Raw genomic sequence first — 26,897 nt, 5'->3', positions numbered from 1 at the left:
CTGGCATACCACAATGCACTCCACCCAAACCATCCCCCATGCCCCACCCCAGAATCCCCCCCCCCCCCCAAAAAAAAAAATATAATCAATATTTTTTTCCCCTTATTTTTGAAAGATCATCTATTAAATGAACACACACCCACATTATACCCCCCCCCCCTCTCCATTATGGCTTACGTTATACTGTCAAGCACTCAAATAGTCGAGAGCTCTGTCCTCTGACAGCTGTTGTTTATACATTGCCCATAACTTTTGCAATATTGAAGATAGCAACTTTATATTTGGCATGCATGTGTATCTCATGGAGCTGCACATTTTAAATGATGAAAGATCAAGGTCAAGGTCATCCTTTAAGATCAAAGGTCAAATATATGGCTTCAAAGCTGCGCAGTAGGGGGCATTGTGTTTATGACAAACACATCTCTTGTTTAATGTAAGAGATTTAAAAAGTGTTCTGTAATTTCCAATTGTATCAAATTAGCCATTTTCTTGGTAAACTGGGCTTAGTGTTTGTGCGTAAAGTGTCGTCTCAGTTTAGCCTGTGCAGTCCACCCAGGATTATAAGGGACAACATTTCACTTTAATGGATTTTGTTCAAAGGAGGTCTCTTGTTAAAGAAAAGCCAGTGTGAGTAGAAAGGGTATAGGCTAATCTGGGACAACACTTTACCCACAACACTTTACCCACAACACTTTACCCACATGCATTAAGCCAGGCTTATCTGGGACAACACTTTACCCACATGCATTAAGCCAGGCTAATCTGGGACAACACTACCCACATGCATTAAGCTAGGCTAATCTGGGACAACACTTTACCCACATGCATTAAGCCCAGTTTTCCCAATCTGGAACAACACTTTACCCACATGCATTAAGCCCAGTTTTCCCAATCTGGGACAACACTTTACCCACATGCATTAAGCCAGGCTAATCTGGGACAACACTTTACCAACATGCATTAAGCCCAGTTTTCCCAATCTGGGACAACACTTTACCCACATGCATTAAGCCCAGTTTTCCCAATCTGGGACAACACTCTACCCACATGCATTAAGCTAGGCTAATCTGGGACAACACTACCCACATGCATTAAGCCCAGTTTTCCCAATCTGGGACAGCACTTTACCCACATGCATTAAGCCAGGCTAATTTGGGACAACACTACCCACATGCATTAAGCCCAGTTTTCCCAATCTGGGACAACACTTTACCCACATGCATTAAGCCAGGCTAATCTGGGACAACACTTTACCCACATGCATTAAGCCCAGTTTTCCCAGAACGCCACTCATTCTAAAATTAGAGAAAATAAAGAACACTTTGTGTGAACTCTTATATAAAATAAAAGCTTCACTAAAAAAGGCTAGTTATCTGGGTGGTGGCATATTAAGTGTGCTAGACTTTTGATCTATAATTTGCTCTTTTTCAAGGTCTGAAACTTTAGCCAATTTGTTCAGATGCATGCAATCGTCACATTAAAAAAATTGAATGGCATAATTCAATTGATCTAAAAGGTACTTTGATTACATATGGATGTAGAGCTTTTTATGTCCCCGTCTGTCTGTCTGTCCGTCTGCGAAAACTTTAACAGTGGCCATAACTTTTGCAATATTGAAGATAGTAACTTTATATTTGGCATGCATTTGTATCTCATGAAGCTGCACATGTTTAGTGGTGAAAGGTCAAGGTCATCCTTCACGGTCAAAAGTAAAAAAAATACAATCCACAAAACCTTCCAAATTATATATTGAAATTTTATTTCAAAGGGGCGAACTAGGGGGCATTGTGTTTCTGACAAACACATCTCTTGTTTGCTTGTATATTCCAGTGGTATTAGTTTTTGGCTTAAGCATAGGGGTCTGCTCCATATCTCTTTAACCATTTTAAAGATTATCATGAAATTGGCCTCATATGCTAAAGTCATTTAGAAATACCCTTAAAGCAGGAATCAGTCATGGTGTGTAATTGAATTTTTCCTTGAAACTCATTTGTGATCCAGTCTAGGCTGTAATGCATTAAGCCCATTTCACCAGAGCCAAACTAATGTCATTTAAATCTCGTTGTTTGCAGTACTACTCCTACCTGTACAGTTACACAATGGCGGCGGCAATACGGGAGAAAGTGGATGAGTATATGAACTGTGAGGACATCGCTATGAACTTTCTTGTGTCCCACATTACAAGGAAACCCCCTGTCAAGGTAAAACAGGGAATTTGATATGTGGCATTCTATTACAAGTACATAACCCTGGCTTTCGAAAAAAGGTTTAATGCTTGTGCATAAAGTGTCATCCCAGAATAGATTGCACAGTGATCATAGGCTAATCAGGTACTACACTTTCCGCTTTAATGAAATTTTTTGGTTTAAAGAAAATCTTTTTAACAAAAATCCATTTAAGGCAGAAAGTGCAGTCCCTGTAACGCTTGTGCAGACTGCATAGGATTATCTGGGAAGACACTGCACACATGCATTAACCCTTACAATGCAGGAACCAAATTTTTAAGGCCTTTGCAAACAGTTTGGATCCAGATGATACGCCACAGAACGTGGCGTCTCATCAGGATCCAAACTGTTTGCTATTCTGATAGTATTTTTTGAAAAAAATCAAAGAAAATGCTAATTTTATAAATTCAGCAGACGACATTTTAGCAGACAACAAATTTCCCAGCATGCAAAGGGTTAAATCCTGTTTTCCTAAAGCAAGGCTCATATGAATTGTGGATAAGTTACATATTTTCAGTAGGTTCTTACATTATGACTTCTATTCCAGTGATGATAATGTTTAATCATAAAGCAGACAAACACATGTTTTTATGCCCCCGGTAGGGTGGAATATAGCAGTTGAACTGTCCGTCAGTATGTCAGTCTGTCCATCCGTCCGAAAACTTTAATGGTCATAACTTTTTCAATATTTAACATAGCAACTTGATGTTTGGCATGCATGTGCATCTCATAAAGCTGCACTTTTTGAGTGGTTAAAGGTGAAGGTCAAGGTCATCCTTCAAGGTCAAATGTCTAATATATGGCGTCTGTCCGAAAACTTTAACATTGGCCATAACTTTTAAATATTGAAGATAGCAACTTGATATTTGACATGCATGTGTATCTCCTGGAGCTGAACATTTTGAGTGGTGAAAGGTGAAAATCAAGGTAATTCTTCAAGGTCAAATGTCAAATATTCTGTCCGTCCGAAAACTTTAACATTGGCCATAACTTTTTAAATATCGAAGATAGCAACTTTATATTTGGCATACATGTGTATCTCATGGAGCCGCACATTTTGAGTGGTGAAAAGTCAAGGTCATCCTTCAAGGTCAAGGTCAAAATCAAATTTTGCAATATTGAAGATAGAAACTTAGATATATAAATATATAGATATAATATATAAATAGATATTTAAAATACATGCGTATCTCATAGAGCTGCACATTTTTGAGTGGTGAAAGGTCAAGGTCATCCTTCAAGTTCAAAGGTCAAATATATGGCTTCAAAGCGGTGCAATAGGGGGCATTGTGTTTCTGACAAACACATCTCTTGTATTAATATATATTCTACCCTGTAATACAGTACATAGAACCAATAAAATGCAAAGATTCCATATGAAAACAGTTCAACCCTTTCATGTTCGTTTCCTTTCACAGTTATTGTGCATAAATCCTTTCCAAAGAGAAAATGGCTAGTATATGCAGTCAGCATATGACTAGAGCAGCCTGAAGTAACTTAAAGGCCGTTCAGGTTTATGCTGTTTGCTGCTCATCAGTACCTTAGGGTTGGCCATTAAGGTCTAAATACTTTTAATTTAGTAAGTAAGGTCCTTAATTAAATATGATTTACTTGGGGACAACAAACTTGTTTAACAGTGTATCTGAGCGAAAAAGAGTTAACTTGTTAAGTTGATTAAATTAGTTGTATGACCTTTTGTCCGTAGGTGACAACCCACTCTGGGAAAATGGGGCTTAATGCATGTGTGTAAAGTGTTGTCCCAGATAAGCCTGTGCAGTCTGCATAGGCTAATCATAGACAATACTTTCTGCTTAAACTGGATTTTTGCTAAAATGAGATTTCCTATAAATTGTAAAGATGATAAAAACTTTGCATAGCCTGTTGACATTTGACTTTAGGTGACCTCTCGCTGGACATTCCGGTGCCCCGGTTGCCCACAACAACTCGCCCTGGATGAGTCACACTTCAGCGAGCGGCACAAGTGCATCAACTACTTTGTTGAGATCTATGGCTACATGCCACTATTATATACTCAGTATAGGGCCGATTCCATATTGTTTAAGACACGAATTTCACATGATAAGCAAAAATGCTTTAAGTTTATTTAGCCTGTATAAGTTTTTTTTAGCTTCACTGAGTACCTCATTATCTTCATCAGCTTTTGTTATCTTCTTTATGTCAGTCGTGTGTTGAATGTCGTTCGTCGTAAATTGGCCTTGTGAACACTCTAGACACTGTATGTATTGCCCAATCTTCATACACTTGGTTAGGATATTTTTCCAATGTTATCTTGGCAGAGTTTAAAACTGGGTAATGTAGTTAAAAAACTGGGTCATAATTAAAGATATAAGAACATGTTTGTGAACACTCAAGAGTCCACATTTGTTGGGTTGTCTTGATGAAACTTTGTCAAAACATTTCACCAATTTATATATATCGGCTCAGTTTGAAACTTGGTCCCATGTATTGTAAACCTAGGTCAAATTATAGGTTGTGGACAGTCTAGAGTCCTCATTTGTTGCGTAATCTTAATGAAACTTTGTCACAACATTCCTCCCATCAATATCTTGGCTCAGTTCAAAACTGGGTCACATTATAGGTTGCAGACACCCTAGAGGCAACATTTATTGCACAATCGTTAGGAAACTTTGTCCAAGCAAAGAGTAAGATATGGCATTGGTACATAGAAAAACAAGGGCGCCATGAAGCAAGCATATTTCAATTGTGGCTTTCGTAAAACCTTTTATTGTATAATTCTAGAAGTTACCATTTTGACATACTCATAAAAGCTGCTCAGAACATTAAAAAATTGTGTTGTTTTAAAATCTTTGCTGAGTAGGAAAATGTTCAAAAACATTGCGTTAAAGAATTTGGGCAGTATTCCTTTTGTGTGGTTCGTGAACATTTTCTGTTTAAATGCTTTGTGCCATGTGTTTTCAGGTAAGATATTCTCTTGTAATTGTATAAAAGTTAGTATTAAGGTAATTTATTCAGTGAAATTTTATATGTTTAAATGTCACTATTATATACTCAGTATACGGAAGGTGGGGAAGTTTCCATTTCTTTTATAAACAAATGTAGAATTATTTGCAAAAAATACTTCCAAGTTTTAATGAGCATGTTTAGTTGTTATTAATTTAACTTGATTAAGTATAGTTATAAATGTTTTGTACAATTTCATGGTAAAATTGTTATTAATGTATACTAAATATGGCTTTCATATTGTTTAATGTAAATATTTGATAAATAGCAAAAATGCTTCAAATTTGTGAAGCTGTTTTCGTTTAATGTATTAAACATGACGTTACAAATTATATATATGTAATTCTGTAGCCGTGTTTAAGTTGTATTGTATTATGGTATAGCATATTTGAAATTAGTTTCAGTAAGGTGCTTTGTTTTTTTATTGTGTCATGTGTTAGTATGATATTCAAAGCATAAATGTGCTTATTATCCCCTACCGGTTTCACCGGAGGAGACTTATGGTTTGCGCTCTGCGTCTGTGAGTCTGTCTGTCTGTCTGTCTGTCACACTTTTCTGGATCCTGCGATAACTTAAAAGGTTCTTCATATATTTTCATGAAACTTGAAACATGGATAGATGGCAATATGGACATTATGCATGTCATTTCATTTTGTTCCTACGTCAAAAACTATGGTTGCTATGGCAACAAATAAACTAGAAATACTGCGGAAAAAGGTGGGTTTTTTTATCCTGCGATAACTTTAAAAGTTCTTCATATTTTTTCATGAAACTTGAAACATGGATAGATTGCAATATGGACATTATGCACGTCATTTCATTTTGTTCCTATGTCAAAAATTCTGGTTGCTGTGGCAACAAATATATAACAAAAATCTGACAATGGTGGAATTTCTGACAATGGTGGAGCCGGTAAGGGACATATATTGCATGGCAATTAATTGTCTTTTTTTTTTGTAAATATAAGTTTTAAATGTGAATATTCTGTTTTCTTCGGAATTTTTTTTTATACATACTTATTGTGTTGATGTTATGTCAAAATTACCATCTTATGTGATGCTTACCAAAACATGAAACAAAAAAGTATAACTTAAGGTATTTTTTATAACCTTAATTTCTCCCAGCGAAATGCTTAGTCAGTGTTACTTTAACCCTTTCTCTATTAGAAGCAAAGTGAAAATGGCTGTATATGCAAACAGTATAAAACCAGAACAGCCTGTGAGTCACTCATAGTCTGTTCAGGTTTGATGCTGGTTGCTGCTCATCAGTATCTTAGAGTTGAAAATGAAGCCTTTATACTTTGAATCTAGTTAGGAAGGTCTATTATTTGATTTTCAAAGGGACTACAAGTGTGTCAACATGCATATCTGAACGATGAAGTGTTTACAGTGATTATTTCTTTATGTCTAGAACTATTCACTCATTCACTGAGTAATTTGAGTTTTTTGTTTTCATGCAGTTTTTTAGGAATTTTTACTTTTATTGTATTTAATGTGATGATGTAAATATTCACTGTGATTTTTCCCCTAATTATACATTGTTGTATTTTTTCACGTCGTGTTGCATATTTTCAACACAACATTTTTTCATTCATTGGATATCATGATATTATTATGTATTTTAAATCAGGTTTATGTGTTGTCATCCTTTATTGTTCAGAATTTTAAATTCTATTTTTTGAAACAAAGTAGTGTATATGTGAAAAAACACTTTAAATGCTGTTCTTAATTTCAATTTAATCCTTTTCAGTTGTTTGAGTTTAAGTCTTGAATGCTTATCACATTAAGAAGTTTATGTCTGAGACATTACCTTTATACTTAGGTATATTAAACTTGAAGCACATTGTATACATGTGCCATATAATTCTTATTCAATGTGTTAATTATCTTAATCTTTTGTATAACATGTGTAGAAATGTGTAGCAAATATGTTTTTCGTCAAAAATAAACATGCCAAAGAAACTGTAATATAAGTATGTCTTAAATATAAAAAAGAGACATTCATTTTTAGCTCAACTCTTTATCAAATGAGCCGCGTTCTGAGAAAACTGGGCTTAATGCATGTGTGTAAAGTGTCGTCCCAGATTAGCCTGTGCAGTCCACACAGGTTAATCAGGAGAGACACTTTCCGCTTTTATGGTATTTTTAGTTTCAAGGAAGTCCCTTCTTACCAAAAATCAAGTTTAGGCGGAAAGTGTCGTCCCTGATTAGGCTGTTCAGATTGCACAGGCTAATCTGGGACGACACTTTACGCACATGCATTATGCCCTGTTTTCTCAGAACACAACCCAAATAGTTTAAGCTATCTTACTTGCCCATATGAAAGTATAAGGGTCTGCCGAATGCTCTGGCTGCTGTAAATGTTCAACAGCTCCGTATCACTGTTTCTATTACAGATATTCCATTCACACATATATTCTTTGTGGTTGACCAAGTACCTTAACTCTGACCTTCAATTTATCAAAATTATGCCTCTTTTTATGCCCCCGGTAGGGTTGCATATAGCAGTTCAACTGTCCGTCAGTCTGTACGTCTGTCCGTCCATACGAAAACTTTAACATTGGCCATAACTTTTGCAATTTTGAATATATCAACTTGATATTTGGCATGCATGTGAACTCATAAAGCTGCACATTTTGAGTGGTGAAAGGTCAAGGTCATCCTTCGAGGTCAAAGGTCAAATATATGGCTTCAAAGCGGCGCAATAGAGGGCATTGTGTTTCCGACAAACACATCTCTTGTTTTTCTGAGAAATTCAGATTTAAGATTGCAACCAACTTCTCTATATTTTCATATGTTATACAGATATTAAAATACAAATTAACATATAACGGCCACTGGAAAAACTTTGTGAACCGTCATTGCGTGAACTTGATAACCTTTTTTTCCTTTAAGATATTTATAATTGAGATAAAGTTTACGATAAAATTCCCCTTTTTGATAATTTATTGATGGGTTTTTAACCAAGTTTACCGATGTAAAAAAACGGTTATTTGATTGGTGAATGTTGGTCAGGCGGGCGGAACAAGCTTGTCTGGGCCATAACTATGTCGTTCTTTGTTAGAGTTAAAATCATCTGGCCCACTTGTTCACCATCATTGGACAGTGTGTTATGTGAAAGAATTACGTCGATATCTGTAACGTCAAGGTCACACTTCGAGTTCAAAGGTCAAAAATGGCCATAAATGATCTTGTCCGGGCCATAACTATGTCATTCATTGTGAGATTTAAAAATTACTCGGTACATTTTTTAAACATCATTGGACGGTGTGTTATGCAAAAGAATTACTTCGATATCTCTAAGGTCAAAGTCACACTTTGAGAAAATAGATTGAATTTTACACAAGGGGGGTAACTAGGAACAATCAGTAACAATGCACATTTTGAATTGTCTCCCTTTATCAGACTCTTATGGCCCCCTTCGAAGAAGAGGGGGTATATTGTTTTGCACATGTTGGTCCGTCCATATGTCCGTCCGTCCTTCCACCAGATGGTTTCCGGATGATAACTCAAGAACGCTTAGGCCTAGGATCATGAAACTTAATAGGTACATTGATCACAACTCGCAGATGACCCCTATTGATTTTGAGGTCACTTAGTCAAAGGTCAAGGCCACGGTGACCCGACATAGTAAAATGGTTTCTGGATGATAACTCAAGAACGCTTATGCCTAGGATCATGAAACTTCATAGGTAAATTGATCATGACTCGCAGGTGACCCCTATTGATTTTCAAGTCACTAGGTCAAAGGTCAAGGTCATGGTGACCCAAAATAGTAAAATGGTTTCCGGATGTTAACTCAAGAACGCTTATGCCTAGGATCATGAAACTTGATAAATACATTGATCATGACTCGAAGATAACCCCCATTGATTTTCAGGTCACTAGGTCAAAGGTCTAGGTTACGGTGACCCGAAATAGTAAAATGGTTTCCGGATGATAACTCAAGAATACTTATGCCTAGGATCATGAAACTTTAAAGGTACATTGATCTTGACTTGCAGATGACCCCTATTGATTTTCAGGTCACTAGGTCAAAGGTCAAGGTCACGGTGACTTGTCACAGTAAAATGGTTTCCGGATGATAACACAAGAAAGCTTACAAAGGATCATGAAAATTCAAAGGTACATTGATCATGACTCACAGATGACTCCTATTGATTTTCAGGTCACTAGGTCAAAGGTCAAGGTCACAGTGCCAAAAAACGTATTCACACAATGGCTGCCACCACAACTGACAGCCCATATGGGGGGCATGCATGTTTTACAAACAACCCTTGTTTTGGTTCAAAATAGCCTTTCCCCTGTTATTTTTTGTTTTCCCATGTGATTTTTTGTTACCTTTATGGAATTTTTTCCCATAAAATAATGGAATGTTATGCTATGAAAGAAAATTGAATTTTTTTTAGCCATTATATCTTTTCAAAGCCTTAATGAACATTCATAATGTTTGCTCAACAACTCAAAGAAATTAAATGCAATCATCATGAAGCTTGGCAATGGCTGTCTGGTTAGTGCAGTGGGGGGAACACTTTAGCCTTGTTCTGAGAAAACTGGGCTAAATGCCTGTGCGTAAAGTGCCGTCCCAGTTTAGCCTGTGCAGTTCACGCAGGCTAATCAGGAACAACACTTTCCGCTTAAATTGGATTTTTGCTAAGAAGAGACTTCATTTAAACGAAAAATGTCATCAAAGCGGAAAGTGTCGTCCCTGATTTGCCTGTGCAGACTGCACAGGCTAATCTGGGACGACAGTTTACGCAATTGCATATAAATGCCCAGTTTTCTCAGAACGCGACTCGCGTGCTTCTCACATCAGTGACCCAGGTTCAATTGCCTTCCTGGTAACATGTGAGATGGTTGCTGGTAAATGTGCCGGACAAGCAGGGTTTCCTTTGGGTACTCTGGCAACCCCCGACAACATGTGATCGCATCGAAATTCTTAACTTTAGTGAGTGACATTGTAAATTAGGTAGGAGTTATGGGACACACTCTAGGTCCTCAAATTGTGAGGCCTTAGACACGGAAGGACCTCATAAACTTGGACATACACACACGAACTTGGTTATTTTTTTATGGGCATAATATGGGCCATGTTCGAGAACCAGCCAGATTGCATTAATCATTATTAAATTACTAAAAAGAAATCAAGTTTACCTTGTGTGCTCTCTTACTTCAATAGTTGGCATCAGATCATCAAGAATCTTGATGCAAATTTTATGGGCATATAGGCTTTGAGATAACAAGCAAAATTGCATTAAGGACTTTGCAATTACAGCCTTTTAAATATCTCAAATTTTCAAAAAAAAACATCTGCTCTCCAATAGTTTCGGTTAATAATTTTAAGTACTAATGAAGGTTTTCATATTGTACTAAAAAATCTTGGGTTAAGGCATGTGTTTAATATGCAATAGTTACAGCTGTTTGCATTGACCGTTTTGGATAAACCTGTTGATTAAGCTAGCTTGTATGGAGACCATGCTTTTGGGATAAATTGGGTCAAGGTCACTGTTGCTTAATAAGATAAAGAGTTGTTCACTGACTTGAAATTAGTAGGCTGATAACATGGTGAAATGTTGTGTAGGAAGTTTCTTTGTAGATATGGCTTGGTATTGTATAGTTATATTTATTTGTGTCTTGTTCTGAGAAAACTGGGCATAATGCATATGCGTAAAGTGTCGTCCCAGATTAGCCTGTGCAGTCCGCACAGGCTAATCAGGGACGACACTTTTCGCTAAAACTAGATTTTTGATAAAAAGGGACTTCCTTTAAACGAAAAATACCATTAAAGCGGAAAGTGTCGTCCCTGATTAGCCTGTGCGGACTGCACAGGCTAATATGGGATGACGCAAATGCATTTTGCCAAATTTTCACAGAACAAAACACAAACTTTTACTATGAATATCTAGTTTTGAGGCACCCAAACTTTACTTGTGGTAATCTAAATTTTCAGGTTTTATTTTGCATATAACTTATTATGTCTATATTAAATATATTCACAATCAAATATGTCATCATAGTCTGGTGACAGACCGGAAATGTACATTACACTATCATAGCAGAATACTAGTGACAGACCGGAAAGGTACATTACACTATCATAGCAGAATACTAGTGACAGACCGGAAAGGTACATTACACTATCATAGCAGAATACTAGTTGAGCGTGTTTTCTTTTTCTACAGCTCTTGTAATTTTGAGCTTTGGACTTACAACTAATGGGTGATCATCCTTCATTGTCAAATTAAACATTGTTATTTGTATTGATTAGAGTTTTTGTCGTTTTAAATAGGTTTCATATCGCAACCAATAATATTCTCGATCAGATAACATTAACCCGCCTTCCCTGAGTTTCTAGTGTAGGCAAATTATAATTTTTAATGTCCTGAAAACGGCCGTACTTGAATTACCGGTAGGTAGAATGGCTATTAACATGTGTCGCGTTCTGGGAAAATTTGAGTCGTGTTCTGAGATAACTTGGCATAATGCATGTGCGTAAAGTGTCGTTCCAGATTAGCCTGTGCAGTCCGCATAACACTTTACGCACATGCATTAAGCCCAGTTTTCTCAGAACAGGGCTCATTTGGCTTATTGCATACCAGTAGGCGTACAGTGTCGTCCTAGAGCCTGTGCAGTCCGACCTGTAGGCGTACAGTGTCGTCCTAGAGCCTGTGGGTAGGCGTACAGTGTCGTCCTAGAGCCTGTGCAGTCTGTAGGCGTACAGTGTCGTCCTAGAGCCTGTGCAGTCCGACCTGTAGGCGTACAGTGTCGTCCTAGAGCCTGTGCAGTCCGACCCGTAGGCGTACAGTGTCGTCCAAGAGCCTGTGCAGTCCGACCTGTAGGCGTACAGTGTCGTCCTAGAGCCTGTGCAGTCTGTAGGCGTACAGTGTCGTCCTAGAGCCTGTGCAGTCCGATCAGGCTAATCAAGGACACCATTCAATTTGTGGCATTTTTTGTTTAAAGGAAGTATATTTTAAACAAAAATCTAGTGCAACTGGAAAGTATCGTTCCTGATAAGCCTGTGCGGACGTGTATGTTATGTTGTTGGGGCTCGAAAGTTGTACGTTTTCACAAGGAATCATAAAAAACGTGTGTATATCCAATAGAACGCATACATACTTACGTTAAACATACATACTTTATTTTTTGGGGCATGCTTATATAATGATAATCAAGTGATTAAATAAGAATCGCTCGTTGCTTGTATTTGATAGTGATTAAAGCTTTTTTGACTGTTTTTGCAAAATTTGATAAGTTGCTTTACCAAGACAATATTTCTCCATTTGCTTTGTAGTTTGGTTTCTATGGCATTCACTTAATAAACCAACTTATGAATATAATTGGGTGTCATATATGGAAATTGGCTAAAGACCCTGATAAAGCTGTAAATATTGTAACCGTCTGCTTGCGTGCTCTTGTTTATATCAAAGTTTAATAATTAAACAGCTCGTATAGAGTTTTTAGATTTTATTCTGAAAGATTGATTTGAATCTCGCTCTGGGAAAACAGGGCTTAATGCATGTGCGTAAAGCGTTGTCCCATATCAGCCTGTGCAGTCTGTACAGGCTGATCATGGACGTTATTTTCCGCTTCGATTGGATGTACGTTCAGAGGAGACGAAACATGACATAAAAGCGGAAATGTCCCTTATGAGCCTGTGCGGACTGTTAAGGCTGATCTGGGACGAAACTTAACGCATGTGCATTAAGCCCCGTTTTTTCCAGAACGAAGCTCGTATTATTGGCGCTTGTAGAGTTGGCTGAAGCCTTAATAGCGTGTTCCACAGGTGGTTAGCGTGTGGCTATGATATTAATTAGTGAAAACATCATTTTGAATGATAAATAATCATATTATAACAAAAAATTAACTTTTCTGAAAAAAAATATTTCACTATCAAATATTTATATAACAAGGTATGCAACTCAAAATCAGCCCAAAACGGGGTGCATCGCTTTGAACAGCCATATCTTTATCAATTTTGCAGTGATTTTCACGATTTCGGTCTTATTCAACGCAGAAATGAATTTCCTTTCTGGAAATGTATATGTCTTGCAATATTTTTACAAATGCTTGGTCAACTTTTAAGAAATAACACGATACACAACACGCATGACCCAGTTGACAGTGATCATGCTGTCTTTAAGACTGAAATCTTCACGGAGTAAAGGGCAACTTCCCTATAAAGTTCATGTAGTTCGATACCATAATTCAATAAAGCGTATGAAAAAACATTATTACCGTTCTTGTCGTAACATTCTGCATCAAGACTAACTGTCCAGCGCCGTTTGAAACCTTTGTTTACATACATTTCAACTAACTGACATTTTAAACATACGAGTGATTTCATTGGTCCAATGCGGAGGTGTGTCTTTACAACTGGAGATTTCATTCATAAAGAAAACATGATCACTGTCAACTGGGTCATGCGTGTTGTGTATCGTGTTATTTCTTAAAAGTTGACCCAGCATTTGTAAAAAATATTGCAAGACATATACATTTCCAGAAAGGAAATTCATTTCTGCGTTGAATAAGACCAAGATCGTGAAAATCGCTGCAAAATTGATGAAGATATGGCTGTTCAAAGCGATGCACCCCGTTTTGGGCTGATTTTGAGTTGCATACCTTGTTATATATATATTTGATAGTGAAATTTTTTTTTCAGAAAAGTTAATTTTTTGTTATAATATGATTATTTATCATTCAAAATGATGTTTTCACTAATTAATAGCATAGCCACACGCTAACCACCTGTGGCGTGTTCATGATCTCTGTGGTTGTTTGGTATTTTTTTGTCAGGATGTTGTTTGATTTTTTGGTGAGGTTTTTATGGATAATTTATGTTATTCCGTTGCCATTTTTAATTATAACCTAGTTTTCAACGAAGATGAAAATCCTGGTTATAAGATTGGATTGAGGTATGGAGGGCGGGTGGGTCAAACGATGGTTTCCGATTAAATTTTCTCAATTTAAATGTCAGTACTTTAAAAACTCAATCTCCATTCGCTCGTGCAGGTACATTAATACATTCGCAAAGTTGAGAAGCTGCATTATTATTTTAAGTCATCCTGTTGATAATAACTCGAGTTTGGATGGAGGTTTTAATTTTTTTATTAATTTTTGATAATGAATGTAATTAGTGATGAAGAAAACGAAAGATAACAGTTTAAAATTGCACTATAACTTCAATTTCACTGTAATTCCAACATTACCTATGACTCAAGAAGGACATATTAAAGTTCTTGAAATAAGGATGCGTAACGAAAAATCGTTTTGATATGCATAATTTGTACAGGAAACGTGCGAGTAGTTTGAATAAGCGAATGGCACTTACGTTTACCAATACATAGGAAATATAGTACAGTATATGGATACAAAACGAAAAATTGTGTCAAATATTCAAGCAAACTTACATTTTTTGTGATATTTACAAAACATATTTTAAACTTATCCATAATCGTTGTATTAGCTGCAGGAAAACCTCCTGTTAGATATATTGAAGCTTGTAACGCCTTTACTATGAAGAAGTTTATTTATTGATTTTGGAGCCGCATCACACACGTCCGGAACTTCATCCGCAACCTCTGCGGAGTAATACGCCTCATCAAGTAGTGCACAATGTGTGACGCAGGAACGCCTCATTCTCAAAGTCTGAATCTCGGAGTAAATGTCGAGAAATTTCTTTGCCAAAGCTTCGTCGGCCATTCTTAAGCCGACCTTGTTGTTGATGGAGGAAGATATAAAAAAATCAATGTACTGGTGGCATAGAAATACTGTTTTCGAGAAAAAATCAAAATGATAGTGAATGCTTTTTTTTCTCTAGCAGCTCAAAGTCAAAAATTACTTGAAACTGGAAAAAAGCCGCCGCGCGATGGCCGCTGAATTGGTTCAGTTTAATAATAACCCGACGAAAAAAACGTGGACAGTGGTATTGTTTTTGTTGCTACCACAATTAAAATTGAAGGATTTTCGTCATACAAAGGCAATTATCCAATAAAGTTAAGACACATATTTTTTTTCTTTTAAATCATTTATCTGATGTATGAAGAAGGTTTCGAGACGCAATTGTGTATTCCATAACTACCGTGTTGCAGTATACATGCGCAAAGAATTTAGACGAACTCAGAAATCATATGGCGATGCAATTAAATAAAGATGCAAATGAATGGACTTAAAAGTGTTGTTTTTTCCTGAGTTTTCGGTACATTTGTTGAGTATTAGCCTACATGTTAATTTAAAAAAAGGCTTTTGTCCGTATATTAGGTAGCACCTATGATCATATTTAGAGTACTGATATTATTGAAGAAGTAGGATAATTAATTTTAATTGCCGTTTGCAAATTGGAAGCGCAATGCGCATTGAAATCAACGTTCAATCAATTTACTGAATACTGGCTGGTACAAGTAGGATTTTCATGACAGGTGTCTGAATACAACTAATAAATAACGTGACTCGTATCAACAGTGCAAAACAGACATGTTGCGCCGGTAAGAAATATTTGTTCTTTAATTATTTCCTTTTTACCTTAAATATATGTTTGTTAGATTAATTTTACAAACGGACATGTTTACAACCTTAATAATTATTCGATGCTGTTTATTTTAAGGTAGAATGTGATGTAAGTAAGAAATCATCCTGAAAAAACTTCATTACATGTATGTTAAAATTTATTACCAGATCTGCGGCTAGCATTCCCAACTTCCGGTGTGTATCCTGCCACATCCGGGACGTTCGCTCGGGCGTCACTAGAGGGGGCGATATCGGAACGGACTTTGAATGCAACAAGGGTCGCCGCGGCGACACCTTCGGCCCCTCCCTCCTTACTTTTGGCGAACATTCGGCTAAGTGATCAGCGTTGTTGGCGGTCAAATTCAATGAGATACGCTCTGTTACAGTGTCGATTGTAGCTTTATTGTGCGCGAAATCGAACGTGAATTCCAGTTCTGAATGGAACGACCCTGTGTGGGAGTTGTTTGTATGATTTGATGCATCATTACCGGCAGTTGATACACGATCTTTTCTGTATACTTTACGCACTATTTCTTGAGTGTCGGATTTTTTGCGCATAAAGTTCGGCGATTTCTGTTGGCCTGTTGGTGAGAGGAAATTATGACAAAGCTGTCCATCTTGTACGAACACGTTGCTCTCACTCGAGCATCTGCTGTCTGGTGAATCCGGAAACGGCGGTGATAAAGTCGCAGTGCTATAAACCCGCGTTGGATAAGAAGCCGACTCGGCCATCCGCCGTCGCCGGATATGCAGACGGTCAACGAGATATCGTAACGATGTCATGTGATCTGCGGTCATTTTCAAGGATAGCGTTTTTCACGGTACTTCACGTGGTGTTACTAGCCTGTATCGTAAAACATGGTAATATGAACTTACATATATATATGTATATATCTATTAAAAAATTACACAAGAACGTGTTCGCGTGTTAAATAAGCAAAACTTTTCATATAAAATAAAAGTACAATAAATATGCAAAGTATTCAATCTTGGTAAAACCAATTTAGCTGCCATTATGTAATCGTTATAACGATTAAACCTTATATAGTATTTTCAGAACACATTGTTCACGTACCTAGTAGATTACAACTATTTGTGTACGATTACAGTATCGGTCAAAGTATTAGCAGACAGCGATGCAATTATTCGATAGCAACGTTAATAAACAGTCTCGTATTCAGAAAAAGATATAACTTACAAAACAATGGAAGTTTACCCAGAACAAGTTTCACTCTTTTCTGAAATATTTCGCCTAAATAGGCTTTTTCAAAGTTTTTTTTTTTTTACAATTAAGCTATATTTTTTTCTATTTCCCAGCACAACAATTGTATTTCTGTGTCAATTTATATTTAATATCCCTACTGGATACGACGCTGAGTAATAGAACTTAAATCAATCCAGTCGTTTTATGCGAATATTTGAATATTCGATTGAATGGATTTGCGAATATTCGAATACCGATATAGGTATTCGATGCCAACCCTACAAGTAATTTACAAGTAATACACGCATTTTGGAAAAATCTGAGGTTCTTACCTTAGAGAATACTGTGGAGGTCCTAATCAAGAGAAATATCACTGTTGTACGCAGCAATGTGACCAGATAGTGAAAAAACAACTTGAGTTTTATACGGCTATTGTGAGTGATTTCGGATGTGTCAATGTCATCGACTTCCGACTGAGCATCTCAATGTTGTATATTGTGTTTGTATGTTCAGCTTAAGATATGATACTTAACAATATCGTTTACAAAGGAAATTAATACTGGAATCTCACTACCGGAATAAGATTGATTTTTCATTTTTAATTTACAAAGATAATGCGTGATACTCAATGATTTATAATATTGCTTCCATTTTAAGTTTACACAAGTAAGGCGAAATTCGAAAATTTCTGAAAAGATTGCTTCTTTTGAAATGTAAAAGGGATTGTTGGAACAAATTATTTTCGAAAATGATAATATATCATAATGTATAAAGATGTTATAACAAAACGTTACAGACCGATAAGGTAATTCAATATTTCTACATGCATGATGAAATGTGCAGCCATCTCGAACAACACGTGACGATTCGAAGCTCGGATCGTAATGTAAAACGTTATAATGGGATCATTATACCCATTTCCAGTCAGAAGCAGGTAAAAATAGTTATGTGCAAACAGGACAAAACCAGATCAGCCGGCGAGTAACTCGCAGTCTGTTCAGGTTTTATGCTGTTTGCTGCTCATCAGTATCTAAGAGTTCAAAATGAAGTTTTTAAACTTGAATATAGTAAGAAAAGTATTTAAGTAAATAACACTTTCTAAGGGACTACAAACACGTCAAAATACGTATCTTAGAAGTAAAGGGTTAAAGCACACTCGTGGCTCACTATGACTTTATTGTATAATTTTTAAAGGGGCCGTCCAACAGATTTTGGCATGTATAGAAGCTTGTCATTAAATGCTTTATATTGATAAATTTAAACATTTGAAGTAAACATATCCAGTAAAAAACAAGAATACAATTGAAAAAAAGTAACCCTCAAAAAGGCTCGAACCACTGACCCCTGGAGTCCTGGAGTAAAAAGTCTCCCGCCTAGGCCACTCGACCATCCATGCTCATGCTTAACGCGGATGTATTTTTTAACTATATAAGCAATCCTCGAAGTATCCCAAAATAAAACGACAACAACAGAACTTTCCAAATTATTCAATCGTTTCGCGTCGCACGACGCTTTATAATTTTCAGGTTTTCAAATCATCAAAAGATGCATATAATAGATATTTAAGAGCATGGTAAATGGTCAGTATTACTATTTCCTCAAAAACTAAAACGAAAATTTGCGAATTTACTAAAACGTGAAATCTGTTGGACGGCCCCTTTTATTATATAAACTCCGACTGCGGTCCCTTTTACTGTGCTGCAAAATGGGTACCATCCGGATCTCATTATTGCCAAAAATAACACCCATTTTTTTTAATTTGCTTGACCTTTTCGTTGTTACTCCTAAGTTGTCTCCAGCAGATCAATAAGAAGAAACAAAAAAGTAACAAATATAGCTCACATACCAGTTAGGTTTTCTAATATATAACTCCCAATATCTGAGTAGCAGTGAGTAAAGCAGAACGTTATTATTATTATTTGCTCGTAAATTTATAAAAACCTGTCTATCTGTTCAAAAAGTTGTTGCGTTTGACTGCTGAAAATTCTACAAGAACAGCAACATATCCTTCAGTAAATGTATCCAGGTAAAACATGCATGTCATATTCGAACCAAAGCCAAAATTAACAAAGAGTGATGTTTTATATAAGCCGTAGTATTTATATTATACATTGATTTACACAAACATGTAATCAGCGTTAAAATATAACAATATCCAACGAAATATATTTACCACAATAAAACGTTGTTACATTAATATTTCAGGGACCAATAAACCTCTAAGAATGCATATACTATTTGTAAGTGGTGCTGTTGTAATGCAGTTCATACGAATAATAAATAATATGCAATATATATAAGGAAAAAATATTTCGTACTACGGAGTGACAATGGTATAAATGGTATAAATAATTGCTAGAAAAATTCTTTAGAAAATAGAACATTAAAAAGTTTCCGTTTTATTTCCAAACATATATCCGCTGTTTCGTGTTATTTTTTTTAATAACTCATAAACCTCATTACATAATTTTGCAGTAAGAGAAGAAAACCACGGTGTCTTATCATGAAATTGCTATTTAATTTTGTAATGCGCTGTAATCTTAAATTTGCGTAAACGATATTATACAAGATAATCTTAGTTATTTAATGACTCGCACATTATTGAATTGTATATCTACATTAAATAAATGTAAGGAAATTTTTTTTAATTGAAAGTTTTTCCACACAAGGTTGTAACCAGACATGCTTACCATCAATATAAATTAGTCGTATATAACAATTAAGAGACTCACACACCACTGGACATGACTGTGGTCGGTAGTAGTGTTATATTGTAGCACAGTTTTATAAAAACTTCGATTGAACCAATATCAGACTGTATATTATAAGCAAATCAGAAGTTTTTATCATTTTTAAAGTAGCAATATCAATGAAAAAACACTATAATTGATATAAGAAATTTGATAGGAAAAAATAAACAAAAAGTCAGAAAAACATCATTGAAGTGGGTATACAATTGATGACTCGGAAACCAAATAAGGAAATGACAGTAGGCAACGATAAACCAATGCCGTGTCATGTTTGATAGGTGAACCATATCTTAGTATGCATATGTAAGAATACACACAATTACGACGCCAGAATGTAATCAGCAAATCAAACAGATGTTGGATTTATAATATCAGTTTGCATGAATTATTTTCTGAGTATATGAGACTAACTGTATCCTTTAGTATAGTCATTATTATAATGTTTAAATACAGATTTTTTAAACGAAGTTTACACCTTTCAGGGTCGCGAACTGTAATTATCGTAACAATACAATTATTATCGAATGCCTCGTCATTACATTATCCTATACAAAAAACCATGAGCTGTTTTCGCGAGAGCTGTATGAAATTAATCCTATTGTACTATATATATTTAGCAGCGCGGCTTTTCGGTCACGTGACACATTTCACCCGTTTACAAAATGTCTTTTTTTGGTGATGACCATTCACCAATCCAGTCCAAGCTTGATTCCAGTAAAGTGATTGAAGTTCAATGGAAAATAGATGTTTGTGATGTGTTCCATGCTAATGTAATTATACAACACATACAAATGGATTTCATTATTTCGTTATTCCGAACAACGAGCGGATAACATTTTTTGGTATTTCCGAAACCGTATCGCAAGAACCGCCAAGTGTTTCCATCATGTACTCCACCGCCGCTGCTGTACTCGGTATCATCTACACTGCTGCCTGCTTGACCGGTAAGATTGTTTCATTATTTTGTCTTGCAAATGTTGTTAATACGGTTATTATCATTGTCTGTACATAATTTTATCTAAAAATCACCATACTGCGCTTAGATAACGACAGTTTCAGGGGTTTGTTTTTGGGATTGATTATTGAATGACACAGACGTAAATTCATTCGTCTTACACAGTTTATGTTAACAAATAGCACGGACTGCAAGGGCTATTCATTTCGGACGAATCTTTAACCCTTTGCATGCTGGGAAATTTGTCGTCTGCTAAAATGTCTTCTGCTAAATTTCTAAAATTAGCATTTTCTTTGATTTTTTTTCAAAGAATACTATCAGAATGGCAAACAGTTTGGATCCTGATAGACGCCACGTTCTGTGGCGTCTCATCTGGATCCAAACTGTTTGCAAAGGCCTTCAAAACTCGGTTCCAGCACTGAAAGGGTTAAGCACAAGTATCAATTCCCGTTTTCCCAGGTCAGTGGTATATTAATGTTGTAGAGCTATACATCGATACTTCGGTACACGCTACAACAAATAGAAAGCAACACAGAATAGTTTATTAACGTCTCACTTTTGTAGTACAATCAATTTGGATTCTTTATGTCAAAATCAGTCTCTTTGTTGCAGGCTGGTTAATATCAGTGTGTGTGTGTTTTATAATAAGAACACAGACTTATTAAATAAAGTTACTTTTATGCATTTCACATTGATAAAGTGAAAAATCTTGAGCTCCGACGGGTAATTGAACCCACGACCTCCAGAGTGGTAGTCAGACACTCTTACCGCGTCGCTAAAAGCTTGCTGTTGGACGTGAAAATAAATCACTTCCTTGCTATAAGCAGCATAAAAGGATGTCTTCTTATGACTAGTTAAAATTCTTTAGACAAAATGTTGGTGTGTTCACATCATTAAACGTTTAATTCTGAACCCCACCAAGTCACGTATCTCTCACCCTGAGTGGCTACTTATAGATACTCAGATAGCGTTGTATTTCAAAAGTGCAAAATTAAACGAGATTATAGTATCGAACGAACAAAATTCACAACATAACATACACAACAGTGTATGACGAACATTCGACATCAATGAGAAAAAAATCTGTATTCGTATGCCATATTTTTGGTCATTTATATTCTCAGGGTCTACCGAAGGCCTGACCTGTTATAGATGCTCGACTGTCATGCACTGGAAATGTGACTATTACCAAAGAATCACGAAAGATCCGTGGACTGGCGACAACTGTCAAACCTGCACTAGATCGACAACGTTTGGAGGTAATGGTATATATTATGATTATATATTATGAACTTCCTTATTTGCAGTGGCCAATCTCTTTATCTCGAGCCTGACACAAACCTTAGCCTGACAATGATTCGCTATGGAAGATTTGTTCGTTTGTTTTGTTTTGTTTCTCGCCGTAATCAACCTTATTTTAACCCATTTATGCCTAGCGTCTAGAAAAAAGGCATTGGCAAACAGCGTTGACTCAGATGAGACGCCGCATGATGCGGCGTCTCATCAGGGTCTGCGCTGTTTGCTTAAAGGAATTTCCGTAAGAAATATTCTAAATATAGAAAAAATATACTAGAAATCCCTAATTTTGGAAATAAGTTGATCCAATTTAGAAGGATGGGAGAGTCCACTAGGCATAAATGGGTTAATAATATCACGGCGGTCATTGAACCAACTCTCACTTTTCCTGGGTTAGTTGGTTTGCCAGTACTAAATGAACGTATGTATTCCATTTTTTGACAGCTGCCCCACGAGTCAGAAAGGCCAATTAAACAAAGGATTTCATGACAAATACCTGCACACGTTACGTGGCTGGGTCGGGTTTCAAACCCGCGATTCTCGGACGTGTAGACCAGCGCTATACCAAATAATCTAGCCGGCACAAAATTTATGCATGCACCATTAAAATATCAATTTCATTGAAATTCGATCCTTATTTTTAGAATCGAATTTTGCATATACAAGAACATGTAAACTAGTCTATATTGCCAATTACTTGTGAAACACCTTTTTAATAAATGCGAGTTCGATTATTACATGCAATTCAAGCTGATAAGAGTTCAACAGAATCATGTTAGTGTCCGCGGAAAATCGAATTAAAGTAAAAGACAGATAAAACGTGATAGAAGTAGTTGTAGTAGAAGCAGTTATAGTAGTCGAAGTACTATCAGTAGAAGTATTGGAAGTAGTAGTAGTGAGAGTATAGGTAGAAGTAATAGTAATAGTGTTGGAATAAGTGGTGGTAAGAAGTAGTGTCTTTACTGTTGTTGATAATCAGTAGTGTCTTTACTACTGTTGGTAGTTACTCTTTTAATATGTGAGCGTTAGCTCACAAATATTGCAGACGCAATTTTGCAAATCAGTATGGGTTTAGCAACGTTAGGAACCGTAACCCATGACTGCCTGTGTGGATTACTGCAATAAAATTAAGCAGACGACGCATGCTAAAAGCGTCTGCTCTAACCACCTCATCTGTCTTTTCTCACTGGTACACTACAAAGTGTGTATTTAACAGTTTGTAAGACAACGTTGACCAGTCTAGTGGTTATCATTAAAATCTGTACATATTGGCTACTTTCAGGGGAAACGGGGCTTAATGCATGTCAAATAAGATTAGCCTGTGCACACTGATTAGCTGTATCAATAATTTGAAAAATACCACATCTCGACCTGTGCTTTAAGCCACACTCTTTATAAATTTGAATGGGTTGTGGTCATTTCAAACTTGCGATATAAAAAGCTATAACATAATTTTGAAAACTGAGTTGCGTCTAAGATTATACATCAGCGAACAAATTTATTGCATTCAGCGCTTTGATTACTACTGTTAAAAGGAAGTAAGTGACTTCACTGCTGTGTGTATGCAGTATTATATCTACTGATGTTGGTAGGTAATACGTGTCGCTACTACTGTTGTTGGTGAGCGGTAGTATCTTTACTGCCGTTGGTAAGCAGTATGGTCTATATTGTTGTTGGTAAGCAGTAGTGTCTATATTGTTGTTGGTAAGCAGTAGTATCGTTATTGCTGTTAGAATGTTGTGTATCTACTTATGTTGTAGAATAGCGATAGCTACGGTATTAGGCTGAGGTTGTAGAAGTAACATAAGTTCTGTTCCAGTAAGTGTTTAAATAACACCGTCATGTTTCCATTGTAGCAACTTTTCGCAGCTGCTCTTCAACCTATGCTCCAAACCAGTGCGTAGGAGGCACGTGCGACTGCAATACGGATTTGTGCAACGCATCAGTAGCTATGGCGACTTCGCTTAATCTTGCATCCCTGATCGTTTTTCTTCTTACCTCGCATGTTTTCTAGATTCAAGCAGCGCTCCAAAAACAAACAGTTGATAATTGTCTTATCTTAGATTATTTACACAACCATTTTGTGTTTATAAATTGCATTTAATAGTAATCGATTCTCAGTAACTTGAAACAACAAATACGTTTATGAAATGTCAAAATCAATTCATATCATGGGTATAATCGTACATGTTTATTAAAATAAAATGTATCAATTGTTGTGTTAGTTTGTTTTGTCATTGCTTTTTGTGAGCAATAATTTCAGCAATTTCATACACGAGTTTTATTTAAACGATCTGGTTCGAATCGTCGTCGTGTATGACCAATGTATTGAGTTGAGATTATATATGATGCGTGCTATGTGAAAAGGTTTCTTATGCATGTGCGTAAAGTGTCGTCCCAGATTATTCTGTGCAGTTCGCACAGGCTAATCAAGGACGACACTTTCCGCTTTAATGATATTTTTCTTCTTAAGAAAGTCTCTACGAAAAAAATCTAGTTGAGGCGGAAATAGTAGCGAATTGCACAGGCTAATCTGGGACGACACGTTAGGTGCATGCAATGAACCCACTGTTCACACAGCACGCCCCATATGTTTTTCATGTTTACATATATTCTCATGAAAATAACTGGTTATATTCATTACATTAACCAATCTACAGAATAGAAAATCATCCCCCGTGTCTTAAATTGTAAAACAAACAAACAAACAACATATTTACAACAATGTCTCAGTTAACATTCGCTTAATCGCTCTTTAGCTTGGACAAATGTCATATTATCTTCATTCAATTCTACAGATACCGACGTATGTTTATAAATTTGCGCACAGATCGGAATGCGCTAATTGGTTATCGACGAACGTGGCATTAAACCGTCATTACAAATCTTCAAATCCTGCAGTCATTTTATCTTGGACTGTTGAATAATGGTATTTATATCTTTAACCCCTTGCAACCCGATTATATTGTGAAAATAACTGTTAAAAATGGATATGTTAAAACTAATCTACGTGCTGTTGTGTGGCTTCAAAGCTACGACCGACAACTGTTATATGAGATTTTCAATATGTCTGCCTTCTTCCAGACACAGCTTGCGTGGTATTGAAAACTACCTTATATATTTGCATGTTTGATTCATTTCGGAACAGTTACAAATGTATGTTGTAATATTTATACGTATAATATTCAATATGCCCATGCTGGCCTAGAGTACTCCAGATACAACAAGGGATATACAATCCTTCCCTTAAAATCCTACAAAGTAAATGCTGGCGTACCACAGCCACTTTTTTCTTGTGTGCATTTTTGGTGCGGGATGCGGCGCTATATGATATGCCCGGAAAATGTTCTGACGGTTTAATAAGGGGGGTGGGGTTTTAAAAAAGACCCCCCCGCTAATTTTGCCGGGCTAATTTTGTTTTCAATATACAATGTCAAACACTAATTGTACTACGAGAGTTGTATCGCATAAGTCATTACAAAAAATGGTATAAATAGGAGATGAATACGTTAGTAAGTCTAAGAACGTTTGTTCGCAAACATGTCTGTGTACAGTCGTTTTGCGAGGCTTAGAAAATCTGAACCACGAGCCTTCAGTCGCTTTCAAAATATGGACCATAGACTTTAAACCTTTGAAGGCAGGCCATCCATACGCAGGGTGTCAAAGGAAGACCTGGCTAGCCAAGGGTTCATCTACGACCCTTGTGTCATCTCCGACACTATTTTCAATTGCGTTAGATGCGTGTTTTGCAATGCGCACATTTCCATTTGGAACATGGACACAGTAGATGTGAGACTTAGGCATCGACAGCTGTGCCCCGCTTGCCCTTTTGTGTTCGATTGGAACATGAACAAAGAAGAAGAAGTGAGACTCAGTCATCGACGGTTTTGCCGTGCTTGTCCTTTTGAATTTGAATTTTTTGACTATGACTTATGCTATAGGTACTTGGAAATCGAGTTTGAAAAGCAATATGAAAGAGATAATTATGGAATTGTGGAAACAGAAAGCGATCAAGATGTTCATTCTAGCGATGATAACCAAAAATATTTAAATAAATCGGTTGATAGCCTTCAAACCGAAGATGACCAAAAGTATGACGAATACGATGATTATAGTGATTTGGATGAGCTGCTAATGGCGAAAATTGATAAGACTTGTACTCGTACCCGCTACAAATCTAATCGAAAACAAACTGAAAAGCAGCGTAAAAAGGCTGAACACAGGCTAAAAAAGAAACAAAGAACAAAAATACGCAATGCAAAACGAGATCAAAAGCAAACATATTACCAGGACAGAATCGACGATGATAATTACATACCTCAAAAAGGTTCCAATGATCAAGATGTAGAGAAACATGATAGAAAAATGTGTTGGGTTTGCAGAACTAATGATGCTTGCGATATACTAGAAGAACAGGTTTTCGAATCTTACGAACAGTTTTTGGACGACCAATATAGAGAAGAAACCAATTTTTATTCGGACGAAATCAGTGGCATCGATGATGAAAAACAAAATCAGGTTGAACGTCTATGGGATGAAGAGACCGAGTATATTTATTTTTCTGACTATGAGGCATTCGTTCAATACATGGATGAATATGAGAGGCAACATCCATGTATTTGTATAGGAAGTTTAGGTGTATTTTCGATAACGCTACGACTCAAAACATTTGAATATAAGCAATCATAACATGGATATTGAAAATGAACAAAGAAGATGTAAGACTCAGGCATTGACAGTTATGGCATGTTTGTTCTTTTGTGTTCGATTGTGCATGTATGTGTTAATAAAAAAACCTAAAACGATTTTGCGTATTGTTTGTTTTTCGAGAAGTATCAAAAAAATAAACACAAAAACACAAGCTATAATACAATACATTTTATTCAACAATCACGATGTGACACAATTTGATGGGTAAATTTTGTCATCGCATTGGCACTTAACATTTCAAAAACGTTCTCTGTTTCAAGTATCGCTTGAATA

The 26,897-nt window shown here is 36.3% G+C and overlaps 4 protein-coding genes across 6 annotated transcripts in view; 2 read left to right on the top strand and 2 right to left on the bottom strand.

Annotated features, from left to right (window-relative positions):
- LOC127877490 (exostosin-like 3) overlaps nucleotides 1–7,168 on the top strand; it is a 31,087-nt gene extending 23,919 nt beyond the window's left edge. For both annotated transcript variants that reach the window (XM_052423425.1, XM_052423424.1), the window contains exons 10-11: nucleotides 2,073–2,201; nucleotides 4,124–7,168. In XM_052423425.1, coding sequence (XP_052279385.1) covers nucleotides 2,073–2,201; nucleotides 4,124–4,333 — 339 coding nt within the window. In that variant the 3' untranslated portion in view covers nucleotides 4,334–7,168. The remainder of the gene's footprint in view (nucleotides 1–2,072; nucleotides 2,202–4,123) is intronic.
- LOC127877489 (protogenin-like) overlaps nucleotides 1–26,897 on the bottom strand; it is a 323,646-nt gene that overhangs the window by 88,946 nt on the left and 207,803 nt on the right. The gene's annotated exons all lie outside the window — the stretch shown is intronic.
- LOC127877498 (uncharacterized) lies at nucleotides 14,327–17,364 on the bottom strand. Its single transcript, XM_052423438.1, has 3 exons — nucleotides 17,246–17,364; nucleotides 15,875–16,553; nucleotides 14,327–14,917 (listed from the first exon to the last, which is right to left on the bottom strand). The coding sequence occupies exons 2-3, from the start codon at nucleotides 16,505–16,507 to the stop codon at nucleotides 14,666–14,668; spliced, it is 885 nt and encodes a 294-aa protein (XP_052279398.1). The 5' UTR covers nucleotides 16,508–16,553; nucleotides 17,246–17,364; the 3' UTR covers nucleotides 14,327–14,665.
- LOC127877502 (uncharacterized) lies at nucleotides 20,332–24,131 on the top strand. The gene is made up of 3 exons (XM_052423443.1): nucleotides 20,332–20,607; nucleotides 21,743–21,877; nucleotides 23,771–24,131. Exons 1-3 carry the CDS (start codon nucleotides 20,550–20,552, stop codon nucleotides 23,926–23,928), a joined length of 351 nt encoding a protein of 116 aa, XP_052279403.1. The 5' UTR covers nucleotides 20,332–20,549; the 3' UTR covers nucleotides 23,929–24,131.

This window comes from Dreissena polymorpha, chromosome 4, assembly GCF_020536995.1.
Source record: "Dreissena polymorpha isolate Duluth1 chromosome 4, UMN_Dpol_1.0, whole genome shotgun sequence".
Taxonomy (NCBI): Eukaryota; Metazoa; Mollusca; class Bivalvia; order Myida; family Dreissenidae; genus Dreissena; species Dreissena polymorpha.
This window is presented reverse-complemented; position numbering and strand designations above follow the sequence as displayed.